General features: G+C 47.0%; 1 protein-coding gene, 1 long non-coding RNA gene and 1 pseudogene across 2 annotated transcripts; 2 read left to right on the forward strand and 1 right to left on the reverse strand.

The window, feature by feature from the left end:
* Positions 1-4,126: 4,126 nt before the first annotated feature.
* LOC124691219 (putative methylesterase 14, chloroplastic) lies at positions 4,127-8,106 on the forward strand. The gene is made up of 5 exons (XM_047224488.1): positions 4,127-5,011; positions 6,728-6,967; positions 7,054-7,197; positions 7,277-7,411; positions 7,530-8,106. Exons 1-5 carry the CDS (start codon positions 4,703-4,705, stop codon positions 7,866-7,868), a joined length of 1,167 nt encoding a protein of 388 aa, XP_047080444.1. The 5' UTR covers positions 4,127-4,702; the 3' UTR covers positions 7,869-8,106.
* Positions 8,107-10,488: 2,382 nt separating this feature from the next.
* LOC124683295 lies at positions 10,489-11,566 on the reverse strand. The gene is made up of 2 exons (XR_006996619.1): positions 11,406-11,566; positions 10,489-10,723 (listed from the first exon to the last, which is right to left on the reverse strand). It is a non-coding gene; the product is annotated as an uncharacterized LOC124683295 (long non-coding RNA).
* Positions 11,567-12,585: 1,019 nt separating this feature from the next.
* The window catches only part of LOC124655790, a 43,745-nt pseudogene continuing 42,907 nt past the window's right edge, over positions 12,586-13,423 (forward strand).

Genomic DNA, 13,423 nt, shown 5'->3' on the forward strand with positions numbered 1-13,423 from the left:
CGACTATCGTGGTGCCATCGAGCTAGCACTGTTGGTGGCGTCTGGTTATGGGTCTTACCGGCTCTTGCGTCCATCCTGCGGGTGATTGTAGTTTGTCGGTGTAGTGGCACTAGGGGTACCATGGTCCATTTGCTGCAGGGCCCATGTGGGGGCCCACTTACAGCCACGAGGGATTCCGTCCCTTCACGAGGCCTTTTGGCCTCCCGAGGAGGAGGCCCTCACAAGGACCCCCTTGTGAGGGAATCAACAGTTGGCGTTTCTAGAGCAAGACAGATGCCCCTCGCGAGGATCCCTTTGCGAGGAGTCCGTGCCATGCTTTCAAGAGACTCCGCGTTGGACCACAATGCAAGACGTACCATGAGAGGAAGAAGAGAAAGACGATGATAGAAGCCATGACGCACGTCATGGCTGGAGGCGATTATGCCCTCCTCTCCGGAAGATAAGGGAAGCCTTGACACCACCTGCATAAAGCGATGTGGGCATTACGCCTTTCCGCAAAGATCGTCATGGATGGTGCAACGCAACATGGGAAAACATCAGGAGTCCTCAACCACTCTTGTAGACCAACACCCCTTTCCAGGGTATGGACCGAGTCCATTTGTACTGTAGGGAACAACTGTCACTCTCCTTCGGCACGTCTTTGGCAACCCCTCTCCCAAGTTTCCGTGGAGAGGAGGACCAGTGCCTCTATAAAAGGAAGGATATTTCGATCCGAATTCCGATCCGTCTCTCTTTGGACCCCTTTCTGGTTCAAGTCCTCTGGATTTGGCTACAACTTCTTCAAGCTCTAGCCCTGTAAACTCTCTCTGTGCTTCGTGAGACACCGCAGTACAATACAAGAAAAGGTAGGAGTAGGGGTGTTATCTCCTCACGAGGGCCCCATACCTAGGTAAGTCCGGCGTCCCTTTCTGCCATGCTTGCTCGCCGCTCTGTTAGAGCCGCCATGGTTCGATGAGATCTAGAAGCGTTGCACTTAGCCCCCTGTGATTTGATAACCTGAAGGGTGTTGCTGAGGTACTTGTGTTCCTCTTGGGACACGAAACCCCAACATAGTTGGGGCTAGGTCATAGTGTGGCTTGAGTCGGAGGCGCGATAGAGATTTCTGCTTTGTCCACTCCGTGTCCTCGTGACGGTGAGTGATAGCTCCAAATTTCGATGCTTTTTACTACGGATTCTTCACCTTTTATCACTTCGTTTCATTGGGTTTTCATTGGAATTTGTGTTTCAACTAATGTTAATATCGCAATCCAGGCGAAACCTTGTTTCTATTTATGCATTTCAGGAAACCATCATTTATGGAGGACCCGGGGACATTTATGAGTTGACTGCAACAAAATAAAGAGATTTCCTTTAAATGCCAATTCCATCCAGGCGCATCAGGCGGTTTAGCGGGCACCTGTACGGGGGGGGGGGCGACCGTACCGCTCGCCCGTACTGCGCGCCGCAGCCTTCCCCATATCAAGGCAAGCCTTTTTTTGTAAAGGAAAGAACAACAGAATCGCAACACAACCGCCACCATTCGCCCCAGAACATATGAGATCAGATCTGAAGAGGGAGAATACCATCCTCGACTCCAGCGAAGATCAATCTCATCAAGATCACCACTTTATCCATCACACCCCACTTGTACTGAGAGAGAGAGAGAGAGAGATTCATATTTGTAAGATTAGGGATTGAAACATCGATTCCAACTTGTTTGATTTGATCTTCAACTATTGTGGCTTGCTACGGTAATATCGAGATTAACTCTAGTTACATTGCTATGATATCATTATGTTATTCTCCTCTCATCTGTCAGTAGATTCAATTGGTGTGGGAGATGTAGGGGATTGGTGAGATGTGATGTGCCAATTTTATTCCACCCATTTGTGAATTTATGATTAAGATGATTATTATGAGCATGAATGTCCATGTGCACCTAATGTTTTTATCTAATTTAAGGGCTCAGATAACATGATCTCAAGAACTCATAGACAAGAACTTGTTTGCTAGTGAATCAGCGACCCCCAAGTGACACAACCGATATCAAAAAGGATCTAACAATACTCGAGAAATCACAAGGAACCACCAAGGTTAAATCTTTAATCTGGTTTAACCACCTTAATAGATGCGCTGACCAATGGCTTTGGTAACATGCAGAAGGATTATTGGAGAAAGATGAAATCTACCAAGAGGAGTATTTCTCTCTTTTGGGTTGCTTGCCTTCTCAGATATAAATATGAAGAATCATATTCACTCATCACATTTATTCTGCTAGGCACATTCACTGTCACCATGAACTGAATCCTCCCGCGCCTACCTTTCCCATCTGCAGAAACCTGTTTACTTCTTAATAGCGGTTTACTTTTATGCACTTTACTTTATTGCACTTTCAACACTTCAAGATCCCATCATTTACATTCACTATTTTCCGTTTCAATTCTTGCAGTCAATTCACCTAAGACTTGTGATATCTTGGGTGTGACAGAAACACCGCAGATAAACATCCTATCTTGGGTGTGACAGAAACACCGCAGATAAACATCCTCCTATGCTCCTCATTGGGACACGATATAAAAACCGAAAATAATACTTCCACAAAGTCATGCACGAATGACCCTGCGTTCTTGAGGCCATCAGTGACCAGATGTTTGATCCGTTTGGAGCTCGACGAAAGCTGCGCATGGTTTTGGCCAATTCCGGTGACGGCGTCACCTCTTGGTGTCATTCCCTTGTTGAAGGCGCCCCGATGTTGTTCGTCCGGTTCGAAGTGATGGATGCCATCCCTCTCTGCCTCAAACTGCTCCTGTTGGTGGCCTTGTTTTGGGCAAGCTTCTCTTGCAGTGTCTTGTGGTTCACCCTCTGACCCTCGATAGTGTCTCATCCTTCTCGCATCATCGACCTGCTACATTTACACGGCCTTGCTGCAGTGGTTGGCATCCGTCCTAGTGCCTTGGGGGGCTTTTGCTAGGTCGGCGCTAGGACGTAGCTACTGCTGGTGTGCCTTTTCCCAATGACCTATGAAGATGTTGTGTTTTGGTCTGGTCCTAGCCCGCGCTCGTGGGGTGGTGGTCCAGGGTCTAGGTGAAACATTTGCAGGACCTCGGTCTCTGCCGATGATGACACCATTTAGCTTCATGGAGGAGTCGCATCAAGACCCCCCCCCCCTCCCCTCCCGCCCCCTCTCCTTTGGATCCTCAAGTTCTGCTAGGTTGATGGCCCGTCGTCGAGTTTTCCCTTGGGCTACTGTTTTGTTGTTGGCGTGGTCTTGGTCGTGGTCGCTCCCGGTGCAACAGAATACAAGACTTCCTGGATCTAACGGGCTTTGGTTTAGCGTTTGTGTGTTGCCTCTTTTGTGTGTTTCGGTGTATGTTTTGCGCGTGTATGTTGTATCTCTCTGCTGTAACTTCTAGCCAGTTGTTTGACTTCGTTAATTCAAAGTCGAACTCTTCTGAAGCCTTCCGTCTAAAAAAAGTCCATCAAAATCACACTATACGACGCTACCAGGCAGGGAAGATCACACCGGCCAGTAACAGAAACTGGTCCTGACAAGTCACAACACATGCATTTCCTACGTCGCCATCGCAGCAGTACTATTAGTACCACCGTTCCAGTGTTGAAAGTTAATACTGCTGGTGCACTCGTCGTGGAATCGGGGGAGGACATAGAATTTACTCCAACAGTGCTTCCAGTTCCGTTCACCCCAGGTACTACCACTATTTCTCGCAATCCACAGGTACAATCACAGTTCCAAAGGATCCTGGAGCTCAAAAGTCAGACACGCACCTATTTCTTGCAAAGCCATAAAGGTGTGAGGCAGGACCTTTGGATCCGAGAAAGGCAGACCAGGATATCCTCAGAATGGAAAAAAATCAGAAAGAGAAAAAAGAACATTAGTTAAGGGAAAGAATCTTGCTGTCAATTTTATCTTTATCTGAAGAAGAATCAGAGGCGAAGGACAGGGTGGTGGTCAAAAGGCAGGCCAAACCAGACAATTAAGACAACCAAATAAGAAAAAATAGTACTCCAGTGTACTACACCAAGAAAATAACAAGAAAGTGGTCTATTTCTTCCTGTGCTGATAGAGAGAGAGAGGGGAAGCAGGAGGACCGGAGGAGAGTGGGAGGAAGACAGAGACTCACCAGCAAAGCAGAACAAGTGCACAAGAGACACGATATCCCGGAAGGAAACCGCACAAAAAGCTTCTTGTCTCTCTTCGCTGTTGCTTCCAAAGATTTGATCATTCTTTTGTTGCTGTTAGTGTTAGAGCACCGAATTGTTTGTGCGGGGAGATCAGAAGATCCAAAAGATAGTACAGAGCGGAATAATAAATCCTTTTTGGCGAGATTCGCGTGGGGAGTTGGGTGTTAGGACCACTCATAAATTCCGCCTGTTCTTTCAGATCTGCTCCGTGCTCTTCTCGCTTTTGCAACTGCAAGAACGACTTCTCCCCTCCAGGACAGGGCAACTGCTCCCGCTCCTCGAGCTCGAGTTCTGAGAGAAAAATCTTTCTTGTTATTCATTCAGTTCATTTCCCCTGGAAAAGACTGAATTTTTGTTTAGGAGTTTGTTGTTCGTGTTGACTTCACTCTTTGTGAGTCCAGTCCCATCCCAGGGGAGGGAGGCTGTTCTTGAATCCCACCCTGCTGGAGCAGAAATCGGTTTAATCAGCTCAGGTCGGCTGTTGCTCAACTCTGCCGATTTGTTCTGACCCACTCCTCCGATGGGCAACGCGTTCGCGTCGTGCATGTCGGGCAAGCAGCACCGGGGCGCGGCCCTGGCGTCGCGCAGCAAGCGGATGGGGAGCGCACGGACGCCGCGGGGCGGGGCCGCCAAGCTGACGCCGGCGGAGGAGGAGATGCTGCACCGCCAGGCGCTCGCCATGGCCATCCACCAGCACCTCGACGCCGGCGGCTCCATGTCGCGCCGCATCGACGCCGGCGGTGCCTCCATGTCCCGCCGGATCGGCCCTGGCAACACCAGCTCCCGCCGACACGGCGGCCTCCCGGACTCCGTCACGAATGCCAAGGCTGTAAGGCTCCCCACCCTTCGCTCTTTTTCTTTCCGCTCTTTCATGTTCCCTTGTTGCAGCCTTGCTCTGTGTTCTTGCCTGCCAAATTGTTTGTACTACAATCTTTAAGTCACAAGTTCATTGTCAATGCAAGTATGCAATTGCAAATTATAGAGTTGGTAACATTTTGTTCTTCCATTATCTCAAAGAAATTCTGTGAATTATAGAGTTCCGTCCAGCTGCAATCTGTGCTTAGTTAGGTAAAGTACCAAACTTTTCAATTGGCAAGTGTTTTGCAGGACCAGTTGGCCTTCTGGCGGTCTGGCCCTAAATGATTTGGTATTTAGCATAGTGAATTATCTCTTTGTTGTTTAAGTTGTTTGGTCGGCAAAATCCTGTCACTATCAGGGTGATACCACAAGATTGTGAGTTACCTGCTTTGCTGAATTGTTTATATTTGTCTGCTCTACGTTTTGCCACTTGACTAGTAGATTGGTTCTTAGTTTGGATTGCCTTAAATGGGTTGGGGATGAGTTGTCTACCATCTATGTGTGTACTTGTATCTTTGTTGAAGGACACATTCATGTTTTTTGTTATTTTTTTCCATGGTTTCTTTGTTTGGGTTGATTATGAGTTGTAGCCAGCAGCAAGTTCATGTCTATTATATAATTGAGCGTGAAGTATTATCATGAATGGAAGATGTGGTTTCTATGCTTGCTTGCTTGTTGCTGCTATCTTATTCCTACTAAGATATGTTGATGTAAAGCTCCCAATGGCGACACGCTTTGCTGTTAAACTTCGTCATTCTTATTAATGATTAATCAATTATGTTATCTGTTGATAGTTTGAGCTCGTTCTAAGCCTCTGGAATCTCACACCCATATTTTCAAAATTTGAATTATATGGATTATTATGCTTACCACTATATTCGAAAAAGCATGTGTGTACAACTGTGGATTCATACATAAGACATGCTATGTATTCATGGTGAAACCTTACAAGTTACATACCATTAGGACTACAAGACAATACTATGAGTCCATGACCTCTGCAGCTGCCTCACAAGTTGACAGCATTGTTCCCATTTCGTAATATTGTTCTCTCTTAATTGATTACTGAATCTACTAGTTCTGTATATTCTAGTAGGCTTGAATCAGTAGCTTAACTGTTTATTGCTGGTCAAGATTTTGCTCCCAACTATATTCAAGTTCTTTGTCTTCAGCCTCGTCTACTTGTCTACATCCAAATTAAGAAGCAGAGCCACAATATTATCATGCAAGCTATGTTGTTTTTTGAGAAAGTAGAAAAGCTTGCATCTCGTGGCCTCGATACTAAGATTAAGCCATCACAATCAAACACCAAAACAAGGCTACAAGAGCTAGATGGATACTACAACAGACACATCAACAATGGCTCCAGCCTTCACGCCAATCATTGCCGCCTCACTCGGATAGAAGTTATGTTTATAGTTCTTATTAAAAAAAACATCAACAGTAGTGCTGGCATATGCTTCTACATGGTCATGGGCATCTTGCGGTGCATAATCTTAGGAGTTAGGTCCTACCTTACAGTAGTAGTAGTGATCCCCTTTTGCCCTTTTACTTATTTATTTGTTCCTCCTTGTTTAACACTTTGCTCTAGCAACCAAGGACTAGTTTGCATGGGTTGTGGACTATGTGTTCTTTTGAACCGATTACAGTTCTTGTTGTTTATTTCCTTTTGGAATGACACTTTCAGGTCCAAGTTGTTTTAGAGAATTTAGAAACCAAGAAAATCGTTCTTGTCCATGGGGAAGGATTTGGCGCTTGGTGTTGGTACAAGACCATCTCTCTCTTGGAGGAAGCTGGTCTTGACCCTGTTGCCTTAGACCTAGCAGGTTCTGGCATAGACCACACTGATGCAAATAGCATAGCTACGTTGGAAGAGTACTCAAAGCCCCTAATTGATTACCTCCGTGAACTCCCTGAGAATGAGAAGGTGAGTACTGCATCTGTTTTTCCTCATATCTGCATTAAGAATGAACTGGGTATCTGAGCGGTGTGTTCATGTTGAAACTTATGCAGGTAGTTTTGGTCGGTCATAGCTGTGGAGGTGCAAGTGTGTCATATGCCTTAGAACACTGCCCAGAAAAGATCTCAAAGGCTGTATTTCTTACCGCCACAATGGTAAAGGATAGCCAGAAGCCCTTTGACGTGTTCTCTGAAGAAGTATGCACTCCCTTGATGTGACCTCATGCACCTTTATGTTCTTGTTGAGCCACAACTCACATGATGTTGTATTTTGCAGCTTGCATCGGCAGATGTTTTCTTGCAAGAATCACAGTTTTTACTGTATGGAAATGGGAAGGACAAGCCTCCAACTGGGCTCAGGTTTGACAAACAGCAGATCAAGGGGTTATATTTCAACCAGAGTCCTTCTAAGGTACAGTCTACTGTACTCATATGTTGTCGATTGAGAAGTACCGTGGCATCTATTATCATGCCAATCTCTGTTTTCTGTGGACAAAGTGTAGCTAACAAGTCTTAGCATGTTGTTCTAGGATATCGCACTGGCCGCTGTGTCCATGAGGCCCATCCCCTTAGCCCCAATCATGGAGAAACTCGCCCTCACCGCAGAGAAGTACGGCACTGTCCGCCGCTACTTCATCCAGACGCTTGACGACCACATGCTGTCGCCTGACGCCCAGGAGAAGCTTGTCCGGGAGAACCCGCCTGATGGGATCTTCAAGATAAAGGGCGGCGACCACTGCCCCTTCTTCTCGAAGCCACAGTCCCTTCACAAGATCTTGGTCGAGATTGCACAGATCCAAGCTCCGGCAACGCTGTTGCCGGGTAAAGCCATTTCAGAAGAAGTAGAAGAAAACGCGGAGAAATCATGACTGCCAGAACGTCATGTATGTACATGAAATGAGTAGCACATAGGTCGCAATTGGCAAAAGGAGATACAGGGGGTAATCGGAATCAGCCACTCTGGCAGTCAGCCACAGAGCAGAATAAAATGTAGTTAGTTGAAGAGATGTTCCTTTTTTTCTTTTGTAACGATTAAGTATAGTGGATGGGCCTGTGAGAGATGTTTTTACCATGTGCATTATATCTTCAGTCATCATCAGAAGTTCACAACATTGTCTTACCAGGTTTCTCAGGAGTAATTAGTCTTATGTCAAGTCTAAGGATAACCAATAATAATCTCTCTTTGCAACACATGTCGTGTGGCATGCTTGGCATGTGTCACAGTATAAGAGTTTTGGCAGGATTTATAGTCTTCCCAGGTTTGGGATCAATGGGTTGTTGTACAATTTTGTTCCAAATCCAAAAATTCAAACTGAAATTTGTTTAACCGAGCGTCCAAATATCGAACAGTTTTCACCGTTGTGTTTGTTGTGTGGAAATTTCCGAAACTGCCCAAGGCATTTGCAACTGAATCTTGAGATCCTTAGCGCCGGCTTTGGCCCAACGAGAGCCCTCAGATGATTTCCAACACTGCATCAACAGTTATAGTTCCATGGATCTACAGTATTTTGCAATATTTGGTATTCTCTCGTTTTGTATTGGTATTAGATCATTTACTAGCTGAATACCCGTGCGTTGCTACGGTCTACTAAATAAATAAAATATGTTTAATTAATTTTAAATATTTTCTTTTCTATGTCCACTAATCTCCTACTTTTTCTTACTGTCAAATTATTCCGTGAAGAGTTATATATCATGTTCACGTCTCACTTGATTTCTATATTCCAAATATTTGTAAGAGGTTCCGTACTTAGATCAACCAAATTAAATAGGATGACAACATGCATGATCAAAAAACCTTTCACCAAAGGCACAATATGGTGCCTTGTCATTCCTTTGTTTATCAACTCAATCTCACGGTAGAATTAATTTTGACAACTTTAAGCACATGCGGCTATGTACATATACACGACCTAACCCTGCTGCTAACGTAGCAAAATACCCCCATTCCAGCTACATGTGGTATCTAATTTCTTTGGCCATGGAGAATTTTAGCACTAAATAAAAGTTTTTCTGAAGATGTGAATTTTTTAACGATAATTCTGCTCCCGGCGCACGGGAGCTCTCCGCAGCGGCGCGGCATGGTGTTTGAGCAAGGGGCGGGCGCGATCGCGGCAGGCGGCGCGTAGGCTGCGAGCTGGTCCATGTGGGTGCGGCGGTGAGGTCGGCGGGTGGTGGTGGAGTGTGCGGCCGGGAAGAACACCTCCGCGTGCTGGCTCGACCGAGCCCAGATCAGGCCCTCGTGTCCTAGATCAGGCCCAAACCGCGTCGGCCCGTACCTCCAGCCGCACGCCGCCTCGCACCACCAGTCGCCGACCTCACCGCCGCGCCCACCTGGACCAGCTCTGCAGCTACGCGCCACCCGCCGCCTGCAGCCGCCGCGCCCGCCCCTTGCTCAAACGCCATGCCGCGCCGCTTGGAGAGCTCCCGTGCGCCGGAGGAGAAATGTGCCCCGCCGCCACCTCCTCGGGGTGCGCATGGCTTCACCGATGGCCCCTCCGACGGCGGCGATGCGAGGAGGGCGGTGGGAGGCCGCGGGTGCGGCGGCGGCTAGGGTTTCCCCATGTCGCCGGAGGAGGGCGACGCGGGGGTGGGGTGGGGTGTTTGTTGGTGCGCAGTATATAATTTCTTTGTTATTTCAGAATAATTTCTTTGTTATTTCAGATGCAGGGTGCGCGCTATATAACTTCAGTCAAGGCACTTGAAGAGCAATTAAGCAAAGTTAGATGGCTAGCTCGATTGTGTACAACTTGGTTCACAGTTGATCCACGGCGGGCGCACTACAGCGCACCGTATCTTTTACGGTTTTGCTATGTCTCAGTCAACTGAGAATTTCTTAATTCTCAATCACCCACAAAAATGAACTTGAGTTGCATTTTTCTGTTAAAAAAGTGCAATTGCACTTTTCTACTAGAAAAGTGCAACTGATCCGAGTTGCACATTTTTTTAAACTGCAGTTGCACTTTTCTGAGATGACTGAGACTTAAGACAATCTCAGTTGACTGAGACATAGACACACCCTATCTTTTATGCCTGCGCGTGTCGGTCGGACCGGCAACCTGATTTGTACATCGACCGGATCGGTTTTGCGCGAGGATGAGGGACAAGTGGATCTGGGTTCACGAGAGTTGGGCAGCTTCCGATCAAGTTAGGAAACCCTCGCTATTCGCATGATCCAGATGAGACGCAGTCCCTTACTTAAAGGACCCTGCTACACAGTGCCCTAGCACTATATAGTCTTACGGGGTGCCCCACCCAAAAAGAGAAAAGAAGCAACAAATCCGTCTTGTCCATTCCCGAAAAGGAAAGTGCTGTCCCCTGATGTTTCTCCTCCCATCAGCAGGCACCGTCCCTCCCCAGATTCAAGTCCTTTCCCATGCCCTTTTTTGCCTCAGTCTGGCCACACTTTTAACGTCATTTTCTCTTTTCATAGTTCACTTCAACCCCGTTGCAGGATAAAAATAAAGCGATCCTAACAAGTAAAATAAATTCAAGAAAGGCAATACATCACTCTTATTAGAGATCAACCAACAGCTAGAAAATCATGAAATTCAGCTTTAAGTTGTAGCGGAACATGTATATTTTCGCATATTATTCAATATGCAAAGAAAATGAAAGCCGTTGTCGCCGAACAACATATTGGTCTCTTCCTTCATATACTTTGCAGTGAGTGACGTATGCATCGTCGGTATTGCTGGCAAAAAAGGGCTATGGTTTCATCCTGCTACATACAGAAAAATAAATGGTGTTAGCTGATGTGTTGTAGTACTGGTTATGTTGCAACTTGCAAAACAAACTAGTAGTAGTTAGTACATCTTTGGCTGACAAAAACTAAAAAAAAAAAAACAGTTCCAAATGGTCTACCGAAATGAAAGTTACATCCCCAGTTTAGAAATCTTCTATCTTGGATGTAATATCTCAAGATTGGATGCTACATATCTGGTGATTTGCTCCTACTGATAAATTGTCCATATGAAAGTTACATTCTCAGCTTGGAAATCTTCTATCTTAGATGTATTACCTCCAAATTGTAAGTTCCATCTTTTATATGTAATACTGAGTAAAAGTTACATGTAAATATAGTGAATATACATTCAAAGTCATTGATATGGGATCGAACCTTGATGAACTAAAAAATAAAAAAGATAGGATGTAATTATACGATGGACATTACAGAAAATTTACATGCAGTGGTACAAAAAATACTACATCTTATGCCACCATGGCCTAATCCACACGGTACACAAATGATCATTGGATGTGTTAAATTAAGGAGATCTCATATGTTCAACACAAGATGTTAGGCACAAAAGGTACATCATGCTGGATGCAATTGGGTGTTGTGCACAGAAGGTACATCGAAATATATCTATGTGTAGGGATCATATGGGGCAGAAAAATCTTACCAATGCACAAAGAGATTCCTGGTAAGTAATCAATTCGTGTCCCTCGTTTTCCATCACGTTTGGAAAATCGCCAATGCCTAGCCAACTCTGTTGGGTAGCCTGGTGCAGGAGTTCAGGTTGTTGGCTTGCAAATGTCCTCTGTAGTTCCAAGACGAGACCAGCCACCTGCCAGACAACTCTAGGGCTACCAACTAGTACTACGTATTTGTTACATTCAAAAAATCTGGGACCTACTAATCAGGATCCTTGCATGTATAAAAAGAAAAAAATATACATCCACCGCTCCAAAAATTACTAACTGGGGGCTACTATTGCTACATCTGGGGATGGATCCATGTAAATACCTCCTAGCTGTTTAATTTGGCGACGACCGAGCAGAGTGTCGGCAGCCCCTGGCGGCGGGTGATTCCCATGCCTTCGGCGGTGGCGCCCATGGGATCTACGACCGACGCCACCACCCGCTCGCCGACACCGGCACTGGAGGCTCCGTCTGGGCCGACCGTTCAGGTACATGGCCTCCGGGTCCTGTGCGGCGCCGGCTTCAGCGGCCAGCACACCGCGGCGCATGGCCTGGAGCAGTCCGAGGCCAAGTTCGGGCCGGCTCTGCTGCATCCCATGGCATCGCATAACGTCGACGCCCTCGCACTGCAGGAAGCCCCAGCTGCAACCGTCGCCCGAAAGCTCCGACGGCGCGGAAGAGGAGGCGCTCGGGGCTGACGCGGACATGGAGTTGGGCGCCCCCCACGGCGCGCCATGGAGAAGGGGATCGTGGTGGAGGTGAGCGTCCTCCCCGGCGGCGGGGGAATCAGAGGAGAGGCGTGGTGGGGGAGGCCGTGAGGCAAGGGGAGGCGGCGGTGCTGGTTGCTGCGGCGGTCGCCGCCTCGCCAGTGACCTCAACTCCGGCGACCTCCTCTGTGTTTACCCCGATCTGGTTGTGTGAGAGAGGGCAGTTTATGTGTTCTATGACGACTGAGAAAAATCAACGGAGGTGGTTGATGTGAGAGAGAGCGCAGTTGCCTAAATAATTGCAAGACCGCTTGATTTACATCTAACGATGCAACCGAGAGAGCACTCTGTAAGACCGGACAGTGCCCCAGCACCTAATAGAAATTGGGTTACTTAAAATTCAGACAATTCAGTCCGTTAGACACGGCACGGATTGCCTTAACTGAACGTCGCAATGGTTTGCCGTGGAGTCCACCCAATTGGAGTCCACCCAATTGGCGTCTGCCATGCGAGTGGCTACCTCCCAGGAAAAGCAGGTCATTGTGAGCAGAGCAATGATCCGGACTGCTGCGAGGATGGTAAGAGGTATCCACAATACCACTGCTCACCTCCGGTCACCGCGAGCACGAAGGCTGTCCTAACTGTCAACAGCTTCGAGAAGGGCAAGGATGGCGGTGGCCCGTCGGAGTGTGACAATGCCTACCATAGCGATGAGGAGATGGTGGTGGCGCTCTCCACTGGTTGGTTCAAGAACAAGGGCCGTTGTGGGCACCGCATCAAGGTCACCGCGAATGGTAAATCTGTGTATGCCAAGGTGGTGGATGAGTGTGACTCCGTGTATGGCTGCGATGATGAGCACAACTACGAACCACCATGCGCCAACAACATCGTTGATGCCTCGCCGGCAGTGTAGAATGCCTTGGGGCTTGACCAGAACATCGGCATGGAGGGTATCACATGGTCTGACAGCGACAACTGATCAACATACCGTTAATTGCACCATCCATGTTCATGTCTACATTACATTGAGAGCCGCGTCTACCATGTACATATATTGCATCATATATTCATTCATGGCTTGATTACCTCACATGTATATTGTGTTTTGTAATATTAATATCAAAATAAGTATTGCTATAATATGCATAACTAATTAAGTAGCCCTTGCCCCATTATCGTTGACTTGTGGTTCGACCAACTCATGTCCCCAAATATGTGATGTGCACCGTGTCGCCATATGTATTGAGAGGTGCGTGGAGTGAGCTCCTATCGGCCATCCAATCTCACTTAAT

Source organism: Lolium rigidum, chromosome 1, assembly GCF_022539505.1.
Source record: "Lolium rigidum isolate FL_2022 chromosome 1, APGP_CSIRO_Lrig_0.1, whole genome shotgun sequence".
Lineage (NCBI taxonomy): Eukaryota > Viridiplantae > Streptophyta > Magnoliopsida > Poales > Poaceae > Lolium > Lolium rigidum.

Coding starts and splice junctions, on each gene's coding strand:
- LOC124691219 (XM_047224488.1), top strand. CDS start 4,703: ATGGGCAACGCGTTCGCGTCGTGCATGTCGGGCAAGCAGCACCGGGGC. Junction 7,198..7,276: donor TTGACGTGTTCTCTGAAGAA/GTATGCACTCCC, acceptor TGTATTTTGCAG/CTTGCATCGGCAGATGTTTT. Junction 7,412..7,529: donor TCAACCAGAGTCCTTCTAAG/GTACAGTCTACT, acceptor ATGTTGTTCTAG/GATATCGCACTGGCCGCTGT.